The sequence below is a fragment of the Arvicola amphibius genome, chromosome 2 (assembly GCF_903992535.2).
Source record: "Arvicola amphibius chromosome 2, mArvAmp1.2, whole genome shotgun sequence".
Lineage (NCBI taxonomy): Eukaryota > Metazoa > Chordata > Mammalia > Rodentia > Cricetidae > Arvicola > Arvicola amphibius.
In genome coordinates, this window is record NC_052048.2 from 188,080,604 (window position 1) to 188,103,193 (window position 22,590).

Here is a 22,590-nt window from a genome sequence, read left to right on the forward strand (position 1 = left end):
TTTTAATTAACTTTGAGTTATGTCTCACGGTTAAACTTCAAGGCCCCGTGAGAAAGGAGAGGCCTGAAATGGCCCCTAACAATCTAGTCTCTGGTTTCTTGTCATCCAAGCAGTGTTGGACATGGGCTCCCTCTTGTGAAGTGGGCCTCAAATTAAATCAGATGTTAGTTGGCCACTCCCAGACATTTTGGGAGACCATTGCCCCAGTACATCTTTCAGGAAAGACAGATTACAGGTGGAAGGTTTCAAGGCTGGATTGGTATCCAGGTTTCTCCTTCTAAATCCTGCAGAGTACCTTCTCACACTAAGGGGACTAGGAAGCAGAGGTGATGGCTCCTAGCTCGCACCTGCTCGGTCTCTCTATGTTCAATGAGCTGAGTCGTTGTCCTCAGCAATGGTGCCGCTGCTGTCAAAGTTCAAAGGGCAGTCTTCTCTCCTAGCGTCATTCTGGGTTGTTTAGGTATTTCCATGGGATCTCTGCATCCAACAACGTAACCTAGGCCCACCACTGCAAGTATTGCCAGGCTACCAAAGATTCCCAGTTCAGATCCATATCTTCCACTACTAAGAGTCCTCACTAGGATCACCCTCATAGATTCCAATAAGTTTGCTCTGCACCAGGTTTCCACATTGCCCCACCCCCACGTGATACTTTCTGATCCCCCCACCTGCCCCAGCCCTACCCATTGAATCTATTCTATTTCCTCTTCCCAGGGAGATCCATGTTTCCCCTCTCTTGTCCAGATTGGTTTTGATCTTGCTGTGTAGCCAGCAAGCCTCCACATCACCCTCTCTAGGGCCTGGGATTATAGTCATGTACCATTGCATTTGACTTTATTCGTTTGTGAAAATGTAATGTAATATTTTTATTTCTCTTTCTATTGTTGCCATCAGAATTAAGACCCATGTAGATTTACTGTCTGTCTCTGTCTCCTTGATTTTTTTCACAGAATTGTCCTAACCTTGTGTTTCAGCTGGTTTCCTTTCTGTTTACTTAGCACCTGCTGCACTCGTCCTCGTTTATCTGGTCCCATTACTTGTCCCTCTCATGTAGCCTGCAGCTCTTAACTGTCCTTCTAGGACTTCTAGAGTTCCATATACTCATTAATGCTTTTCATGCCTATTCTATTCCCATAATCACTTTTCTTCAATTTCCGTAACACCCATAGGAGTTTTTGTTATGATTTTCATTTTGTTTTAATTAGTGGAACTTCTCATAATTTATCTCATTTTAACTTATATTGATGTTTATATGGCACTTCATGGTTTAGACGATTTGTTATGTTCTTTGCAAGCTTTCATAATTCAGCGACAGCTTCCTATGCTTCTGTATTGTACCAGTATACCATCATTCCACCATGTCACTTAGCTCTGTGAAAATGGATGGCTTCGCCTTTTATTACCTTAATTTCTTCTTCTGAAAAACAGAAAGAATGATACTTTATTGCAAGATTAGTAAGAATACAAACAAAAATTTTTTCCAGAACTTTTCTTGATTCATATGCCTATCTTTGACATTGTATGAAGATTTTCCAGTGGAACAGAACTTATAAAATGGACACAAACACCACACACATAGACCCACGCACACACACATAGACCCACGCACACACACATACATACATACATACATACACACACAATCACATACACACATTCTCAGTTACACACATACACATTCTCAATCACATACATACACACACTCAATCACATAACCATACACACACACACACACACAAACAATACACATATAAGGGAGATTTATTAGAATGGCTTATGGACTGTACCCTGCCTAGACTAATAATGGCTGTCACTTGACTGAAAAGCTAAGAATCTGGAAGTTTTTGGTTCACAAAACTGGATATCTCAGTTGCTCTTCAGTCTATGTTGGGATCTCAAAGCAGTAGAGTAGGTGTTGATACTAGTGAAGGTTTTAACACCACATAAGCAGGATAGATAAGTTTGCCAGAGAGAATGAAAGCAAACAGGAAAAAAAACCCAAAAAACAAAACACTTCCTTTTTGTGGGGGGCAGTGAGGGTTTTGAGACAGGGTTTCTCTGTGTAACTGTAACTGTCCTGGAACTAGCTCTGTAGACCAGGCTGGCCTTGTTCCTTTTGTTTCTTGTGTGGACTGCCACTAGAAAGTATGGGCCAGATTTAGGGTGGATTTTCCCATTTCAGATAAAACCTTTCACAGGTGTGTCCAGCTGTTTGAGTTTTGGTTGATTCTAGATAGATTGTCAATAAAGATTATCCATCATAGACATCATCAAATTTGTCATGGTTGGTACTTGGGAACTATGTCTTCATGAAATATTTAATAAATAAAATAGAAACAAGAGTTGGAGAGATGGCTCAGCAGTTAAGAGCACTTGATTGCTCTTTCAGAGGTACTGAGTTCAATTCCCAGCAAACACATGGTAGGCTCCCAACCATCTGTAATGGGATCAGCTTGCTTCTTGTGGTGTACATGAAGACAGGCACTCATATGCATAAATGCACAAATAAATAAATCTTTAAAAAACATTTAAAATGAAAATAATTAAAATATTTTACATTGTTACTATGTTTATTACCTGTGTGCTATATATATTTTATTTTTATGAATTCTTTATAGACCACCTTGAAAATTCAGGTCCTACATAATCAGTATCTGAGTGACTCAAATCCACTGAAAGTTGGATACATTAGAATCTGGGGTTTAAACTCCTCTTCTGTGGTAAATGTCCGTGTTACCTACAACAACCAGCAATCCATTGAGAACAATTTCACAAGTGACCCCTACAATCAGGTATGTCTGAAAGGAATGCCTCATACACCCACTTTATTATTCTATTGAATTATCTCTGCCACTGCTGTCTAATATATGTGATACATGGTAGAAGTATTGTACATCCATAGAAGAGTGTTTCTGAAAAGCTGCAAGGACTGCACTGTGAGGGACAAAACATTGATGGTCTTCTGTTTGCAGTCTGGTGTTGATGATCTGTAGTCTGATGATATTCTCTCTGTGTTGATCACTAATGAATTGATTTATTTTGAATAGATTGGTTTTCTTGGCTACCGAACAAAACATAGCAACGTTTTGCATAGAGGCTAAAGACAAGGAATGGTTGTGAAAGTTCCTCTCTCCTTCCTGCAGTGCGCCCATCCTTGGTTCTTTTAAGTTGATGCTTAACTGTTACTATGATTAAGTGACTTTACTTTACTCATAGTATAAGATATGCTTATTTGGGTGAAAGCACAGAGTACCATAAATACCTGACTATTAAAACTATTAAAGTGACAGCCTTGCCCTAAGAGAAACAACATTCTGTAAGATGGGGTATTCATGGAAGAGCAACCTTTAGACTCTGAATAGTACTTCAGACCATGGATTAATTATAAGATGATGTAGTAGCCCAAACAGAATGGTTTAAAGAAGTGAAAATGGATAACTATAGTTTCTGCTTCTAAATGGTGAAAATAGTGCCCTACCGGTACTGGGAGTTTGGAAAATGAGAATTCTGACCACCCAAGTGGTTGTTTCTCCCTGTGGTCTTCTTGGTTACATACTTAGATACAATAATATATTCTTAAAATTACTAGATTCAAATTTACTCTGAAAGTATTGTTTCTAATTAACCAGCTGTAGAAAATAATCACAGAGTTCCATTTTTGTAAAACCCTATAACATATTTAATGCCTACTCTTTGTCAGGCATTATTAGGGGTAACAGTAATAAGGTCACGAAATGAATCTACTGTCAGGAAAGGTAATGTTAATGATAAAATGACAAAGCAAAATAAATATTAAATTAAGCACAACTGAATATTTGAGATCAACATGACTTGGATATAAGAGAGTGTGAAGAAAGGGATGAAGAGCATTTCTTACACCAGAACACCTCACCATGGTGATCTCTGACAAATAAAACCTGGAGAGATTTGTGTAATTTATACTTTATGAAGAATGAGTACCCTTTTTTTTGGCTAAGATAAAGGCTGACCAGTGACTTCAATATAATGTTTAATAAGTTCTAATATATTAATGTGATCTTTCTTTGGCAGAAACTAACAATTCAACTGACGGAAAAGAATATAACCCTAGAAAAGATGACAGAGATTATCTGGGTTTATGGAGATCCTGTACTTCCCCCACCAGATACAACCAGTGTATTTCCCACAAGCCCTCACACAACTGCATCTAGCACTGAACTCTCAACCAGTATTGCTGTTACAACTACACCTGAAACAGAAGTTACTTCCACACCCACACTTCCTGAAATAACTACACCTTTCCCTACGAGTCCTACTGCTAACACTAGTGATATGATTACTATGACAACCACAGCTCCTTATCCAACTGTTGACAATACAACAGACCCCACATTTGCCAACACAACTACATCTTTCCCTATGAGTCCTACTGCTAACACTAGTGATGTGATTCCTATGACAACCACAACTTCTGAAATAACTACTACTGACAGTACAACTGGCCCCATATTTCCTGACACAACCACACCTATAACTGTGAGTCCTACTTTTAACACTAGTGATGTGATTACTATGACAACCTCAACTCCTGAACCAACTGTTGACAATACAACTGACCCCACATTTCCCAACATAACTAAACCTTTTCCTATGAGTCCTACTGCTAACACTAGTGATGTGATTACTATGACAACCCCAACTCCTTATCCAACTGTTGACAATACAACTGACCCCACATTTCCCAACATAACTACACCTTTCCCTATGAGTCCTATTGTTAACACTAGTGATATGATTACTATGACAACCCCAACTCCTTATCCAACTGTTCACAATACAACTGACCCCACATTTCCCAACACAACTACACCTTTCCCTACGAGTCCTACTGCTAACACTAGTGATGTGATTCCTATGACAACCACAACTCCTGAAATAACTACTACTGACAGTACAACTGGCCCCATATTTCCTGACACAACCACACCTATAACTGTGAGTCCTACTGCTAACACTAGTGATGTGATTACTATGACAACCACATCTTCTTATCCAACTGTTGACAATACAACTGACCCTACATTTGCCAACACAACTACACCTTTCCCTATGAGTCCTATTGTTAACACTAGTGATGTGATTACTATGACAACCCCAACTCCTTATCCAACTGTTGACAATACAACAGACCCCACATTTGCCAACACAACTACACCTTTCCCTACCAGTCCTACTGTTAACACTAGTGATGTGATTCCTATGACAACCACAACTTCTGAAATAATTACTACTGACAGTACAACTGGCCCCATATTTCCTGACACAACCACACCTATAACTGTGAGTCCTACTTTTAACACTAGTGATGTGATTACTATGACAACCTCAACTTCTGAACCAACTGTTGACAATACAACCAACCCCACATTTGCCAACACAACTACACCTTTCCCTATGAGTCCTATTGTTAACACTAGTGATGTGATTACTATGACAACCCCAACTCCTTATCCAACTGTTGACAATACAAGAGACCCCACATTTGCCAGCACAACTACATCTTTCCCTATGAGTCCTATTGTTAACACTAGTGATATGATTACTATGACAACCACAGCTCCTTATCCAACTGTCGACAATACAACAGACCCCACATTTACCAACATAACTACACCTTTCCCTACAAATCCTACTGCTAACACTAGTGATGTGATTCCTATGACAACCACAACTCCTGAAATAACTACTACTGACAGTACAACTGTCCCCACATTTCCTGACACAACCACACCTATAACTGTGAGTCCTACTTTTAACACTAGTGATGTGATTACTATGACAACCTCAACTTCTGAACCAACTGTTGACAATACAACCAACCCCACATTTGCCAACACAACTACACCTTTCCCTATGAGTCCTATTGTTAACACTAGTGATGTGATTACTATGACAACCCCAACTCCTTATCCAACTGTTGACAATACAAGAGACCCCACATTTGCCAGCACAACTACATCTTTCCCTATGAGTCCTATTGTTAACACTAGTGATATGATTACTATGACAACCACAGCTCCTTATCCAACTGTCGACAATACAACAGACCCCACATTTACCAACATAACTACACCTTTCCCTACAAATCCTACTGCTAACACTAGTGATGTGATTCCTATGACAACCACAACTCCTGAAATAACTACTACTGACAGTACAACTGTCCCCACATTTCCTGACACAACCACACCTATAACTGTGACTCCTACTTTTAACACTAGTGATGTGATTCCTATGATAACCTCAACTCCTGAACCAACTGTCGACAATACAACTGACCCCACATTTCCCAACATAACTACACCTTTCCCTACAAGTCCTACTGCTAACACTAGTGATGTGATTCCTTTGATAACCACAACTCCTGAACCAACTGTTGACAATACAACCAACCCCACATTTGCCAACACAACTACACCTTTCCCTATGAGTCCTATTGTTAACACTAGTGATGTGATTACTATAACAACCCCAACTCCTTATCCAACTGTTGACAATACAACTGACCTCATATTTCCCAACACAACTACACCTTTCCCTACGAGTCCTACTGCTAACACTAGTGATGTGACTTTGATGACAATTACAACTCCTTAAATAACTACTACTGACAGTACAACTGACCCCACATTTCCTGACACAACTACACCTTTCCCTACCAGTTCTACTCTAACACTAGTGATGCTATTCCTTCCGCAACCACAACTCCTGAAATAACTAAGGCTGACATTACAAGCGACACCACATTTCCTGACACAACTGCAGCGTTCCTACAAGTCCTCCCACAGCTAACAGTAGTGATGTCATTCTTTACACAATCACAACTCCTGAAACAACTGCTGTGCGTAGTGCAAATAGCTCCGCTTTCCTGACATAGCTACACCTTTCCTACAAATCCTCCAACTGCCGTCACTGGTGATGTGATTCCTTTCACAACCACAGCTACAGAAACAAGTACTGCTGTCAGTGCAACTAGTACATTTCCCAACACCACTACACCGTTCCCTACTCGTCTTCATACTGCTGTCACTAGTGATGGGATTCATTTCACAACCACAGCTACCGCAGCAAGTACTGTGGACAATGCAGCTGGTACCACACTTCCTCCGATAACTACACCATGCCCTCAGAGTCCTGCTATGGTTAGCACTACTGCTGTGATTCCTGCCACAACGGCAGCAACTGAAAGAAGTACTGGGGATGCTGCACACTCCGCGGCAGTGCCATGATCTCATTCAATGGGTCCAGTCCAGTGGTTCTCACCTTTCCTAATTCTGTAACTACACAGTTCCTCATATTGCGGTAACCCTCAACTGTAAAATTATTTTGTTGCTCTTTCACAATGTAATTTTTCTGCTGTTATTGGTCATAATGTAAATTATTTGATATATGACCCCTGTGGAGGTCAAGACCCACAGGTTGAGAGCCATTGGTAGCGCTAGAACACCCAATACAGAATCATTACCTCAAAAAACTCTTTGAAACAAAGCTACAAAAGCTTGTGAATAGAGACTTAGGATAACTTGAATGCCACGAACAGTTTTTGTCTCATTATAGCAGATATAGATACTCCAAGAACTACAACAATTATAGACGTCTAAGGATGTTTTCATTCCAAACATGACTTTTACCAAAGAAGGTACACATGGTGATTGTGATGTCTGAATGTATACCACAATTATTTCTTATGTTAGCTATTATACCTATGACCTTAATTGGTTAAATGACACATATGTTCATGACTTTCACTTGCAATCGTAGTACCTCATACCATAGCACAGCACATTCTGTGACTACTATTTCTATAGTTTTTTTTGATATAGTACCAACCCTATTGTTTTCTTGGGTTACAAGGCATAATTCAATATTGGAGAGTCCTGGTGATACTCAAGTTACCTCACAGCCAACTGCTCACTGATGTAGGAGATTCTTCTGTCTATGTGTTGCTTTCATTGGTTGAATAACAAAACTGCCTTGGCCTTTTGATAGGGCAGCCCTTAGGTGGGCAGAGTAGACAGAACAGAATGCTGGGAAAAAGGGCAGTGTGGCAGACTCAAAATGTGGTATATTTTTTGATTAGGAATACTCAACCTGTATATCTGTTTATAGAAACTGCTCTAGAATTTTGAATTTACTCTTATAAGATAGCTTTAGGCCACTACTGTTCTTACTAATGAGTAACTCTGATATGTCTACAAATTAGAACTTACCCAGACAGAGGTAAGACTGCAGGCATAGCCCCAGGAGACACTCTATCCTGGATTGGAGTTCAGAATCATGGTCACCTATTTCTTTATTTTATTGTCAAGTCTATTCTTTGGTGTGTTAGAGGTTCCTGAATGATCCTGATAGTTCATATATAAATTTACCACTCATCTTTGGTTTACTGCTTTGGTAGATCACTCTCTATCCTTGACAACAGAGTCATGGATATTGCCAAATTAAGCTAATTAATTGGGCACTATTGAAGGCTTGAGCAGTATTCTCGAAATGTAGTTATGAAATCTATGGGTGCCCGGACTCTTTGTAAAGTCAGTAGTATCAACTGTTTTCATAATACCCGGTTGTTATTTGTGTCTTTCACTCTTGTTATCTTACTCGTATATAGTGGCATTTTTCAGAGACTCCAATGTGGCATTGCAACAGATAAAAACAGAGACAGCTGTGAAGAAGGTGCTTTTGCTGTTAAGACATTAAAAAAAGACTTACAAAATGTAAAACAATATCATTCTTCTTACTCTTTGTTTTTGTCTTTGAAAATATGCCTATTTTTCACAAAGGTATTATTTATGTTAACATATAGTTGATATATTGTTATTTTTAATTAACAAAATAAATATTTATAAAATATTTTGTAAATGACTCAATTTAAATTTTTTTTTTTTTTTTGGTTTTTCGAGACAGGGTTTCTCTGTGGCTTTGGAGCCTGTCCTGGAATTAGCTCTTGTAGACCGGGCTGGTCTCGAACTCACAGAGATCCGCCTGCCTCTGCCTCCCGAGTGCTGGAATTAAAGGCGTGCGCCACCACCGCCCGGCTTCAATTTAAATTTTGTATGCAATAAATATTAACAGGAATAGCTCACGTAAGCAATTCAATATCTTCACTGGTTTTGACTGTAAAGAGATCCTAAGACCAAAAATTTGAAATCCACTTCATTAGGTTTACAGTGTATCTTGTTTCTATCCTCATGTATTTGTCAGTTCTACCAATGACAGCCCCAGAATCTTTGATTTGCTCTACTTGAACATCCCTTCCACTTCTACAAACATTTTCCTGGCTTTCTGACCTGCCATGACAGAGGTCCTATGCTTTGGAATGCTCAATGGCACTCCATATGAAGAAGTTAGATTCATCATAGATTCATCAGTTATACTTGTTTCTTGGAATTGACACATGTTACAACCATTTGAACAAAGATGAGACCATATGTTCAGGATTATATGGCTCTTGCCTGATCCTTCCAACCCAAACAAAACTTATCTCTCTAGAATATCATAGATTCCATTACTTTTATCTTTACTAATAGAAGTTCAATGTGCTACATTTTTGGCATTACAAACTTAGGTGTGGATTGTGGGCCTGAAAGTTTGCTTTGTTTGTTTCTTATGGGCGTGCATATGTACATGTTTTTGTATTTGTGCACATGTGCATGTGGAAACACGTACACATGTAACCTCATGCATGTGAATACCAGAGGTAAATATAGAGTGTCTTTCTTATTTGCTTTCCATCTTATTTTAAGATAAGATCCCTCAATGAAATTGAAACTCATTACTTAGGTAGATGTGCTGGCCAGGTCTGAGATTATAATTGATATTTAACTCTCACTTCTACAAACAAGTTTCCAGGCCTAGGCTACCAGACTGAAAACATCAGAGGGATATTAATAGTACATCCTCCACCCCTATAACTAGTATACCTTAACTAAATGTGCCCTTTCTCCCTATTTACTTCACATACTCTAAATCACAAGTTAGCAATATTCCTTTCTCCCCTGATGGGATGCAGGATCACCCTCCCACCACTCTCCTCCTAGAATCAGAGATGGCCTGACTATAAGCAGTGAATTGGCCATTCATCAACTGTGAGGCACAAAGCCCCCCTCTGAAACCTATAAGAAGGATCTGACCTCAACCCCCACCATGCTATACTCTATGATATTAATAACTCTTCTAATATTTTTTCTCACAAAAGGACAATCTGCCTCAGTGTCCCCTTGAATCTAAAATCCAAGATCTTTTAGTGTACCTGGATAAAATACATCAGAGGAAAATAGATTTTAAGAACCACATGGATTAAAAATTACACCTTATCTATGTTTCCTTATACTACGTCTTCCAGAACATTAGCATATGATTCAGTACTTCCTCGAGAGTCTGACTACTGAATTGTTGGGCAGTAGTATAAGTGGTCTAGGAAGATACCCTAAGGAGATATGAACTTGGAAACTCTCTTTGATTAAGGTGGCAAGATACTCTGCTTACATATCATGAGGATAGGACATGGTCCTAATCAGTTCAGGAGCTGAGTATTTTGTAGATTCTGAGGGCAAAAGCGTTGAATATTGTCATATTCCAGCAATGGCATTTGTAATGACGAGCTTGTTATTTCTCAGGTTCTTAGTACACTTAACCAGTGTGAGAAGAGGGACCACTCTCTCAGGAAGCAGAGTTACAATGTTAGATCACATTCCTTGGAGCTTGAGATGGTGTTTAGTGAAATCATATTCTTGATCACCAGGAAATTAAAATCCTGCCAAACAGCTCGAGACATCCAGAGTAAGGGTGACTTCTTGAGGACATAATGAACAAGGCAACTCATAGATTGGCAAAGTGAATCTAACTAAGAATTAATAGACATGGTTTTCAGAAAATCTTAAGTGAGCATCTTGGACCTTTAGTAACCACTGAAACTCCACAAAAGGTTTATACTTTTGTATAAAGTCTATTCTTTCTCCATAGAGTTTTTCAACAAGTGTTATGCTGTGGGGATAATGACTTATTCTTCTTTACTTTGCCTTTTACTTATGCTCAGAGCTCATTTCAACCTGCCTTCCCAAATAGGATCTTCACACTGAATGACTTATATGTGACAATATAACATGTGGAAGGATAAACAATAAAGGAGTTGTATTTGGGGCAACCACAACTTCCTGATGCTTTAACCTGGCAATTCAAGAGGCTTCCAAATTGTTTCTCATGGACCAAAAATTCAAACAAAAGAGACTGCCAAAGGAAGGAAGTTGAATTCTATTTAATGTAATACTTCAAAATTCCTTCTTGTGTACACAGAGCCCCTTCCTTTATGAAAAATTGCCCTTTCTTCTCTAGTATACTTCTAGCATACTCACATTGCCTCTGAAAGAACAGGACACAAAATATCATTAGAAAAGAGAAGTGATAGCTTTCTCAAGGGCCATGCATGTGCCACGGGCTTTACAATGCTTTCCCTCTGCACTCAAGTCCCTTCCCACTCAGAGCATCAATTTGAGAGGAAGCAGGGCCCTAAAACTCTTAGAGAGTGGGTCCATCATCTAACATTCAGACTGTTCTGGAGGCAGAATTTCTCAGAAAACCTGCGATTGTATCAATGGCTGTGAAGCTTTAAGAATAACTTGAAAAGTGAGTTGTGGACAAAATTCGAGAGCCTGCAGTGTCATAGCTTGGCTTATGAAGAATGGCACAGACAAATGTCATTTAGAGGGGTCATATCAGGAGATTGTTTCTGTAGTTCATGATAGGAGAGTAGGTGGCATGAGGAGACAGAATCATACTCCAGTTTGCAGCATGGCAAGGAGCCCTGAGAGTGTACCCTGCAGGAACAAGATAAGAACCAGGGGCAGGTGCCTCAGGGTGGCAGTATTGGAGCCAGAGAGGGCCATTGGTGCAGCCCTGAAGCCTGCAGGGGTCTTGTCCTGAGGTTCCACTTTGCCTCCAGAGGACTCTAAGCATGGCCCTCGAAGAGTTGGGATAATATCAGGAATCCAACCTGTTGTATTTTCTACTTCTTCCTGCAGAAGATGGGACAAATGAGCAAGTTCAGAAAAATTCCTTCCTTTTCTCCTTTCCTTGAAACTTTATCATTCCTGTCCTACGAGCTGAGAGGCTCCAACTACACCTACAATGCAGGGCAACAACAGCTTGCCTTTCTGCTTCCTCTGACTCCCTTCTCCAGTGCCTATTATTGCCATTTGCTCCAGCCATCCTTTGTCTTGCCCAGTCCCATCCCCCCAACCTTGCAGAGCAGTGTCTTCTGTGACACGCACATCAATAGTCTTGATCAGCACTGTCTGCTGGGACTCCTTGCAAGCTTTCTCTGCTTTCTTAATGTTCTCTGGTGTCCATTCAACATTATTCAGGACCATCAGGTTCTCCATGGGATTCCTGTAGATGCAAGAGTTATTAGAACAGGGACATGGGAGTAATCATCGATGAAATGCCCCTCTGACAAAGCAGGTTGAGAACACACTGGCAAAAACTACATGGAAGATTGTGCAGCTAAGCCGACATGCTTAATGAGTTTGGCAAGAGCAACATATCAGAGAGAACTAAGGGCATCGAAAAAGAGGTTGTTCTTTATTTAAGGATGTGGATCTTCATGTGGGTGTCACAGGGTCTGGAAGGTCAATGGGTTGCCTTCAGAGAACTTGCAATTGCCTTGAAGTTATAGTGTGTCTGTTAAGAAGGGTTTTTTTCTGCTTCTTATTAGAGTCTTATAAGAGTGAGTACTTACTTAAAAGTTTGAACATGACTGTAAACTAGTGTTCTAGTGCAGCAGGAAAGAGAAATTTGTGCGTATGCTATCTGACTTTCCAGGGTCATTTGTCATCTGCTCCTCTTTCCTGTGCCTTTACTGACATAGAAATTCTCGCACAAAACTCCTGTGGTCAGAGCTTTTTGAGCTAACACAGGAAGGAGCAAGAGTGAGAACTGAAGGAGATGATTAGGCCATGTCCTGAGACCATGTCCCACACTTGAGGGTTTCAGATTCTAGAACGACTCACTCTGAGGCTTCTTCTCCCAGCTCATTGGTCACATAGATAATGTCAGGGTATCCCAGGCAACTGGAGATGTTAATTCTGGGATAGTAGAAGAAGAAGACGAGGCACATCTCATTAATGGTGCTGGGACCTCCCTGGAAAAAGCGAGAGAGGGAGAGACAAGTATATAAAAGCATGTAGAGAAGGAATAGGCATGTAACAAATTGTAAAGGTTGTCACTATTCCAGAGACCTTTTCCTCTTCTCAAAATAGAGTTCAGCTCAATATGACCTGCCACATCTCTTCCTATGCTTTGTTTTCTTTCCAGTCATTGAACAAATACTGATATTACTTCTCAAAAAGTTATTCCATGTATCTTCCTTATTCTCTACATTTCCACTGCTAACTCCCCCCTTCTCCCTGCCACCCTGGTTTGGGGTACATTGCCTGCTTTGCACTTAGTGTCAGTCACCCACCTGCCTGTATTGCAATCTCTTTCTGTCCAGCGTCATATCATTTGTTTATAATATAATGTAATATGTATCTTGTACCCTCTTATCACCCTACTCAATGAACTCCAGTGGCCTCTTATTATCTTTTTGAAGATCTTATTATCTATTTGATGACAAATTAGTTAATTACATATAACAAATCCCAGCCTATTATTCCCTTCTATTACTGACATGCCAATATAATTTGACAGTTCGACCCTGCTGTCTGAGACTTGTAGGCAGGAAGCATCTTCCGTAAGATGCTTTAAGAACTCTTGGCTGCCTCAAATCCCTCAACCTCATTCAGTTACTTCATGTGTCTGCCCTCATTCCTTAACATCCATGCAAGCTCATCATTCTTCATGCACACGTCCTGCATTCCTTGTTGATGGATGGCTTTCTCATTTCTATCCTTCTCTAGGATCCACATCACTATGTGCCTAGAGCAGGACCCACTTATTGATATCTTATGTTCCTTGAAATATTCCTAAACTCTTATCCCCATTTTTACCATTCTGATGTCTTCTACCTTGTTTTACAATTATGTTTATGGCTGTATTTCCTTCCTTAAAAGCATGCAATTGTTTCTGAAGCATTGAATTCGTCCCTATATGAAATTGTTGGGTTTCCTTGCAATCAGAGTAACAATAGTGAGTTCTAAGTAAGCATCTACCTACTACAAGAGACACAATGATCCCATTCTTCTATATATGTTAAGCAGTTATCACAATAATATTTTTTGATCTGTTTTTTCCAAGAGAGGGTTATCCTATGTGGCCTTGGTTTTCTTATCCTGGAACTCACTCTGTAGACCAGGCTGGCCTTGAACTCACAGAGATCCACCTGCCTCTACCTTCCAAGTGCTGGGATTAAAAGGGTGCACCACCACTATCCAGCATATCACAACAATTTTATGAGCTAGTATTATTATTCTTTCTTTATGAATTTAGAATGTAAACATGATTTTGATGCTTTGTCTAGATCATAAAACTGCTAAATGGTTATGCTGACATTAAACTCAGGGCAGTAATGGTCAAGTTCATTAATGGTGTTGGCACCTTCCTGGCTGAAATGAGACAGAGATGCCTTAACAGATCCTCTTATGGTCTTAGTGGGTCACTGACAGAAGAGTGTAGGAAGTCTCAATTTTGGTTGCATGGAAATGTAAGAACACGAAAAATCTCACAGAAGAGAGGAAGACATAGGCTCTAACAATCAGAGTTATCAGATAGTTAAAGCCAGGATGCAGCTCTCTCATAGGGCCACAGTCAATGACAGTACTGGGGAGAAAGACACTTACAAAAGTCATGGAGTCACGATCCAGAGTCTGGTAGTTACATTCGATCAGCAGCTCATCCCCCTATTCACAGGGAAACATGAGAGTTGAGAGTAAGCCAAAGAGGGACTGGTACAACCCTAGAGTTTTCTGGCTTAACAGTGAGCTATGATCCTGCTCTCTCCCTCACTGCAGCCATTGCCCCCTCTTAGGTTCCCACCGGCTTAATCACTGCAGGCTGAGGTAAGTCTCGAGTCTCTTGCAGATTGAAGTCATATGAATAATCTTTACATATTATTTGGAGTTGGGTTCCATTTCTAGGAGAGAGGAGCAGAAAGACAGTGGTGAGAAGATGAAGCAGGGAGGGTCTGACCAATAAAGTTGCAGTATGTGGGTTCGTTCAGTGAATGCAAACGACCATGAAGTAAACATAAAAGTTCTCTCTTCCACTCATCTCTATTTTAGCTTCTCATTCTCAACCAGACAGAATACTATGCACAATCTGAAACCACTCCCATACACAGAAGAGAAAGGTTTTAGTTTTTCTGTTACCTGTATTGTACAGCTTGCAGGGAGCGGCCAGCTAAGTGGGTGTGAATCAGGTAGCTATATACGTATATGTCAGATACTGGGGCCCCATTCATCTGGAACAAGGAGAAGGTACACCTGATTGGTCAAGAACTCTGACCTCCAGCTTTTTTTTTCTCTTCCCTTGACTCTTGATAGCATCTTCTTCTTGTTCCGATTAAGAGTTGCTATCTTAATTTTTCGCCTTTAAATTTTATTGAGTTTATTCTTCGACGGTTTCACGTATGAAGTGTATTCTGATAACTGTCTTTCCCACTCTAAATCTCCTTGCTAACCTTATTACCCACCTTCTTCCCTGCAAGCCCCCTCGTCAGATTCACATTAATTTTTTTTTTCCTTTTGGAGTACTCATTGAATTTATCCAGGGTCACCTGTGAGACCATGGGTTTGGAACTATCTGTAGGGTCTGCTGAAATCTGCAGCGAAAACCCAATGACTGTCTTTCTCTTATGACCCATCAGAAGTCAGTAGCTTAGCAGGAGAAGGTAGGATCCCATAAATCTGACAGCTGATGGGACCAGTCTTGAGTTTGCTCACTGCAGGCTGCCACTGCTGCTCTAAAGTCATGGCTGCATTGGTTTGGCCATGCCCAGAAGACAGCATTTCTAGTCCTTTCCCCTGCCTTCTGACCGTTGTGTTCTGCCCACCCCTTTTCTATGTGTTCCCGCTCACTCTGTTATTTCCCTCGAACCATCCTGTCCTTACTGCCCCGAATGCCCTGACTCATTCCTCTCTTGTATAATTTGGGTTTGTCATATTTCTGAGCACCAGGCTCCAATCATTCTTTAAATTGGTGGCTCAGGCTTGTGAGTTTAGGGATTTAGACCAGTGCTCTGATGGAGAACAAGAAACCGCAGGAATGCCTGTCTCTCAGCTTTACCTCTTCAAACTTCTCTGTCTTGCATAGCCCATAGGACAAGAAAGCCTCAGCTCCCGGGGGGATAAAGTGAATCGGGAAAACTGAGATGCCCAGCTCCAGGACTCCCATGTCATATTTGCGAAGGTGTGAGGTGTAGTACAGCCGAATCCCTGAGGTATCACGTATACCTGAGAGTAGAAAGAAATATTCTCCTCAGAAGGTGGAGTGGGTCACAATGTTCAGGAAAGCTGGAACAGGCTGTGACTAAGAGGATCCAGAATGTATGCCACATATCCCCCATATCCAGAAGACTCGGTTGACTTCACCAGCTACCCTCCCAGAAGTCCTTTGGATACGCACCAGGGAGGTTCTGAAAATTGCTGTAGTGAACCTCCAGTCGAATCCACTGAGGGTCCAAGGGGGTTCCAATAGAGACACCAACATCATCTGGAAACTGATAACTCTGTGGAGAAAGGAAAACATGGCGGTGATATGAGAAAGGCCAGAGAGAAGATGCTTGGATCCAACCTTTGGCTCTTCTCTGGTTTTCTAAGCTTTCTTTCAGAACGTCTATGCCCCCAGGTCTTCTGTTAGCCCATTGCCTAATAGCATGCACCCTTTGTCACAAAATGCCCCTGTTTCAGGACTCACAAGGCCCCCAACAGCCCAGCCTGCGATGACATGGGAGCAGAGGGAGAAGGCAGGGTCCGAGCCATAGCATTCACCGATGCCCGTGGGGAGCACACTAGCATTGCCGCATGCATACACGAGGATGTGATGAACCATTGTCTCATTGCGCTCCACCAGCAAGGGCTCAAACTGAACAGAGAAGGGAGGGTGGACGATAGTCAAGATTTTCTGTCAAATTCTTATTCTCTGTATTCCTCCCCTACTGCCAAAGGCTATGCTGTTCTCTGCTTCTCTGAGTTTTTTCTTCTTATCTGTTTCTCTCCCCAAAACTGTATTAGACTCTTCTCTCAACTCCTGTCTCTTTAAATCTATATCTTGGGAGCACAGCTCACAGTGCTAAGTCACCAGTGGCGTTCCAAGGGTTCTGGCTTTCTTTAGTGACCTCAGTCAATTTACAATTTGCATATATGTAGCCATATCCTTTGAATTATTTTCTTTGAAAATGACCCCCTATACCCTGGAACTTAGAAAATTATATTTTTGGACTTGACTTAAGTTAAAAATATTCAAAGGCAAACTAGATGACTGAATTCACTCTGGCTCGAATTTTCCTACTTTCTGATTGTGCATGGTCACATCCCTTCCTTGCTCTGACCACTCCATTGCTAAAAGCTAACAGTTCTGGGTCACGATGGGACTTGAAATTGTTCTTTTCAAAAACTTACTATCTAACTATCCTCCATCAGAATGTCCGCCGCATGAATAAAATAGTGCTGGTGCTTCTAGTTTTGGCCCAGAAAATTATACGACTCCCCACCCTACCAAACTCCACCTGGCTCTGCTCCACATATTCTTCTCTGTTATTTCCTCATGGCAACTTTTTGAATCTCCAGACTCTGACAGGCCCATCACTTTGTTCCAGGCCCTTCCCTGCTTTGGTAGACTTCACCGTTTGTCTCACATACCTTGTAGATGTGATGCTTCTTGCTGACGATGGGGAGCGGAAGAAAGGAGCAGGCATATGTGGTGTCATCCTCTGGAATGAGGAACTGGGTAAAGGTGAACAAAAGTCCAGAGGAATGGAAGTGAGGATTCCCCCCAAAGCAGGGGAGTGGACAGGCTAGGGAGCAGGGTTCATCTTAGGGCTAGATGGGTCCTCCTCACAGGGCCAAGGAGGACTCAGGGTAAGTTACTCTTAGGAATGTGAGGGTATTGGGTCCAAGATGAGGGGTCTGGAATGAGCAGGGAGAGGGAAACAGTGGAGGCAGATGGGCAGTGTGGTGGTGGGGTCTTACATTACTGATGGTCAAGTCATGGATGATGGTGTCTTCAGGGGCATCTTGGTCATCATATTGTAGCATTTGCAGCAAGAAGATTGACTTGACAAAAGTACGCTCCCGATTCATCTTCGGTATGTCATCTAGGCCATAGGCAGCCAGGACCCTCATGGTGTCACTCTATGGGTACCGTGAGCAGTGAGTACTTGGTACTCAAAGCACCTTGCATATAACCTATATCCAGGGTTCTATATGTGCCACTTGTCTACACAGTGGAATAGGAATAACTTGAGACAAGATTAATTTGGCTTTAGTTCTACCTCTGACTGAGGTTAACTCATTTGTCATGCTTGACCCCTTCCTATTTTTCTTGTATGGCAATTTTACACCTGCAGAATAAGAGGGCTGAACTAAATTTAAAATCAAAACTCTGATGTTCAATGGAATTGGTTAGAGTCCTTTGACAGGGAGATGAGAATGGGCACTTAGTCATTGGGTGGGACCATGTCAATTAATGATTGGGTTCTTCAAGAGTTGATACAATTGGACAGTACCCAGGAAGTCTAAAGGATAATAGTCTCATGAATTTGTGACTGACTGCATGGACTAAGGCGACTGTATCTTCTTTGGAGAAGCTGGTTGTGACTAAATAAGTTTTTCTTTTCCACATATTACCGTAATGTCAAGGTCGTGTGGGTCACAGGATCGGAAGGGCCTGGAAAAGCGCATAGTGGTAGAGACAGAATCTTCTGTGAGCTTTAGTAGTTCGGCATCCTGGCTCCCATCCTGTTCCAGAGTGTCTTCATCTAGAAGGTGCTGGTCCTAGGGTCCAGTGATCATTAAAAAGTAAGAACCAGGATCCTAAACATTCAGGCTTTGGGACAACAGGTGTATGCTAAAATGGCAGAAGCCAGCTACCTCCATTGTACAAATGGGTGTGCTTTCAGAGGGAACAAAGCAATGTCTGCTGGAGTTTCACCACACGGCTTTACTATTCTCTCTTCAAATCTGAGCTTCATAAATTTGAATAATCCTTCATTGAAGCCTTCAGAGGCTAACTTGTTCTCTGAATGATCTGTACCATTCATCCTTTCTCATGAGACTGTCATTATACATTTTCTCATACTGTGATGGCACTACCCTGTGTAAGTATAGTTCAGAACAGTGGTTGTGAGCTTAGGATATATGAGTTTTGACAGACAAATGAGCTATTACTTTATTTGTGAAAAACATATTATAGCAGCAGTTCTTAACCTGTGGGCACTGAATGACCCTTCCACTGAGGTCACATATCAGATATCCTACATATCAGATATGTACATTAACATTTGCAATACTAGCAAAATTATAGTTATGAAGTAGCAACTAGACTAATTTTAAAGTTGGGAGATGAGAAACTGTATTAAAGGGTTGCAGCTTTAGCAAGGCTGAGAACTGCTGGATTATAGCGATCCACCTCATCCCTCAGTGATGCTATGGGACTTAAAATGAAGAGAATTTGGAAGCATAACAATGCTGATATTGCTTCACTGGCTGTCATTGCTATTATTAGACAATTTCATACTGAGGACCACCTGAGTGGGCCTAAAGTTTACTGGATAAAGAAACTGTCTCTAATAGCTCTGAATTTTCTCCAGTGACCTGTGTTTACTCTGCACTTAACAGGCAAGTGGTATTAGACTCTTACAGTATAAGACTTCTTCTTTCTTAAGTCTTAACAGGTAACATGACATAAATTACAATGCCAGATCATCTTTGTAAGGAGAGATAAACATTCAGCCAGAATTCAGTGTGCTTGGAGGTTTTGGAGAATGAAATTCTTTTCTAGACATAGCTGTCCTCAAGCCACAGAAAGAGCTCATCTTTGGGGTGGAAGCTGGAGACTACAGACGTGAAGCATCCTCAACCCAACACAGGAACTTATTTATCATCAGGAGTTATTCATCCCTAGACTTACCGAAAAGTAGACATTGCCATCAGGAAGGACTCCTCCAACTACCAGATCACTTCCCACAAAAGTGTAGCGATCTGTGATGCCCAGGCCAACCCAGCCAGTTGTTTGGACTTGGAGCTCAAATGTGATGAACTCAGCCTCATAATCAAAGTCCCAGCGCAGAAAAACAGCATGGGAAGGGTCTAGGAACCTAGAATAACGGAGCGGAGATGTAGGGCCCAGGCGCTTGCCTTGGGAAAAGGCTGCCAGGACCAAGAGTAAGAACAGCCTGAAGAGGAGAACACAGGCCATGGCTCCCAGGGCCCGAAACATCTTTCCTGCAGATGGACACTGAAGAGCTCTGGATTTATATGTATCTCTGTATCTCTATTGTGCCAGGCACAGTGCCATGGAGGAAGGAAAGGCTAGGCCTCTTCTGATCTGATTATCTAGTGTGTACAGTGTGGTGCGGCTTACATAACCTGAGTCAGAAGTATCCAGAGAGGACACAGAGTGGAATTGTCTGACCTTAGGTCAGGGACCTAATGTGACATTACAGTCATGCAGTCTTCTATACCAACTAGATGGCAGGGTCATGCCCAGTGAGAACCTGTAGAGCCAATGAGGTTCTCAGCCCCTTCTTCCCCATCCCTCCAAGTCTATCACACTAATATCCTCAGGAAATAATATTCTTCTGAATTACACTCTCCCCTACTGCAATTTTATGCTTTTCCCCATTGTATCCATGTGTGGAATGGGAGAAGCAGAATTTAAGCTTATCGTTTTGATTTTCTGTTACTGTTCAAGAGGAAGGTCTTGGAGTGGGGGAAAAGCTGTGACTTCAGTCTTTCAGCAGTTCATACAGAGGAGCAAGAAGTGGGGGAAAGAAAAGGAAGAGAAATGGATATGAATTTGCCTGTGGGATGCTTTGTGTTTTACTCTTGTGTACCACAAACATGAATTACTTTTCAAAGAAATCACAATTCAGTTATTCTCCCCTCCAGGATTAGCCAAGTTTCTGCACTTTCAAGGGCCTTGGCATTACAGAAAACACATAAAGCACAAAGGGAATATTTGAATAATAGAGCAGAATGAAATCCTGGGTCTCTTAATTACATAACAGTTCCAGTCCATATTGTAATGGAAAAATTAAAAATGCTGCAGGATACCCGGTGGCAATAGGCAGCAGACATGCTGTAGGTCTCCAATCGGTAGTAGCGGGCCATGTGGCAGCAGGCAGCAGGCCCTGGGAGCAGCCAGTCCCAGGCAGAGATGGCTGTCAGTCCCCGAGCAGTGGCTGGTCCCAGGCAGGGAGATATATGGCAGGCGGGCAAGAGACAGAGACATGGATAGACACGACATGCAGAGTGAGGTTGAATATTTATTCAGGGAGAAGGGAGAAGAGGAGAAGATCAGAGAGAGAGAGAGAGAGAGAGAGGGAGAGAGAGAGGGGGGGGGAGAAAGGAGAGAGAGACAGAGGAGAGAGGAGAGAGACAGAGAGAGAAAGAGAGAGAGAGAGAGAGAGGAGAGACAGAAAAGGGGAGAAGCGGAGAAGTGGGGAGAGAGGCAGAAGCAAAGCTGCCTCTCCAAGAGGAAAACAGAAAAGAGAGCGAGCTCAGGCCAGGAGCTGAAGATCAGCCTGCCTCAGCGGATGGTGGGAATGGGCGTGGCTTGTCTCTTAAAGAGACATAGCAATCATTACACATGTAATTTTTAGATAAGTAAGTGGGAACATGAGGAGTAGCACCAGCGGGGTGTGGCCACACACCCTGTTAGCAATGGAGGTGAATGGAGAGACATCAAGGAAACCTGCCTCATTTGTCCTGTTTTCCATGACCTCCTTGAGCCATGGACACTCGCAGAACAGCAGAGTCCTGAGTGCTTTGTCATGATCCTGTGTCACAGTGGTGGATGTTAGCGTCCTTTGCTGATTTCTTCTCAGGGAAAAACAGACACCTGCACTGTGCAAGACTTACTGTCTCCTGGTGTCTGACACAACTGACGGGGGAGATAAATCTTTTCATCAGACCCCCATTGCCTGACCCTCACTAGATGACAGAGAAGACTTGTACCCTTAGGACACCCCCGAATTGTCTTAGGCCACACATTTACACATAGATGTCCAGTTCAAAGAAGGGTGAGAAGATGCTCTCTGAGCTGTGTATATCTTTACTAAGTGCATGAAAAGTCTTTCAATTGCCCATTGAGCTCAAATACTGCTAAAGCTGTTGGCTACTGTTGTGTGCACTTGAGCAGTGATTAAGATGTAGTTGGGAGTGGTGGTGGAGAAAAGGCCCTAGGAGGCAGTCATGACCTCCAACACTGGTCCTGTAGAGGCTGGGAAGAGACAGCCATCTGATCTGGAAGCAAAAGGCTTAATCTGGCTCAGTACAGAAAGCTGGGCTAGATAAGAGAGGACAAGGCAGATCCCTGGAAGGACTGACCTTGGGAGGCAAGAAGGTTAGCCAGGGAGATAACAGGCTTGTAGGAGACACTCTGATCCCAATCTCATTAGAG

The 22,590-nt window shown here is 41.8% G+C and overlaps 2 protein-coding genes across 2 annotated transcripts in view; one reads left to right on the forward strand and one right to left on the reverse strand.

Annotated features, from left to right (window-relative positions):
• Window positions 1-8,687, forward strand: part of Mgam2 (maltase-glucoamylase 2 (putative)) — a 77,901-nt gene extending 69,214 nt beyond the window's left edge. The window contains exons 46-47 of the mRNA XM_038318491.1: window positions 2,619-2,792; window positions 4,051-8,687. Of these exons, the coding sequence (XP_038174419.1) occupies window positions 2,619-2,792; window positions 4,051-6,636 (2,760 nt within the window). The 3' untranslated portion in view covers window positions 6,637-8,687. The remainder of the gene's footprint in view (window positions 1-2,618; window positions 2,793-4,050) is intronic.
• A 3,120-nt stretch (window positions 8,688-11,807) lies between these two features.
• On the reverse strand, window positions 11,808-20,385 carry LOC119808494 (DBH-like monooxygenase protein 2). The gene is made up of 13 exons (XM_038321049.1): window positions 20,098-20,385; window positions 18,816-18,962; window positions 18,159-18,320; window positions 17,829-17,912; window positions 16,885-17,052; window positions 16,594-16,696; window positions 16,255-16,421; window positions 15,339-15,430; window positions 15,007-15,103; window positions 14,811-14,870; window positions 13,044-13,174; window positions 12,306-12,423; window positions 11,808-12,050 (listed from the first exon to the last, which is right to left on the reverse strand). Exons 1-13 carry the CDS (start codon window positions 20,383-20,385, stop codon window positions 11,808-11,810), a joined length of 1,860 nt encoding a protein of 619 aa, XP_038176977.1.
• Window positions 20,386-22,590: the final 2,205 nt, after the last annotated feature.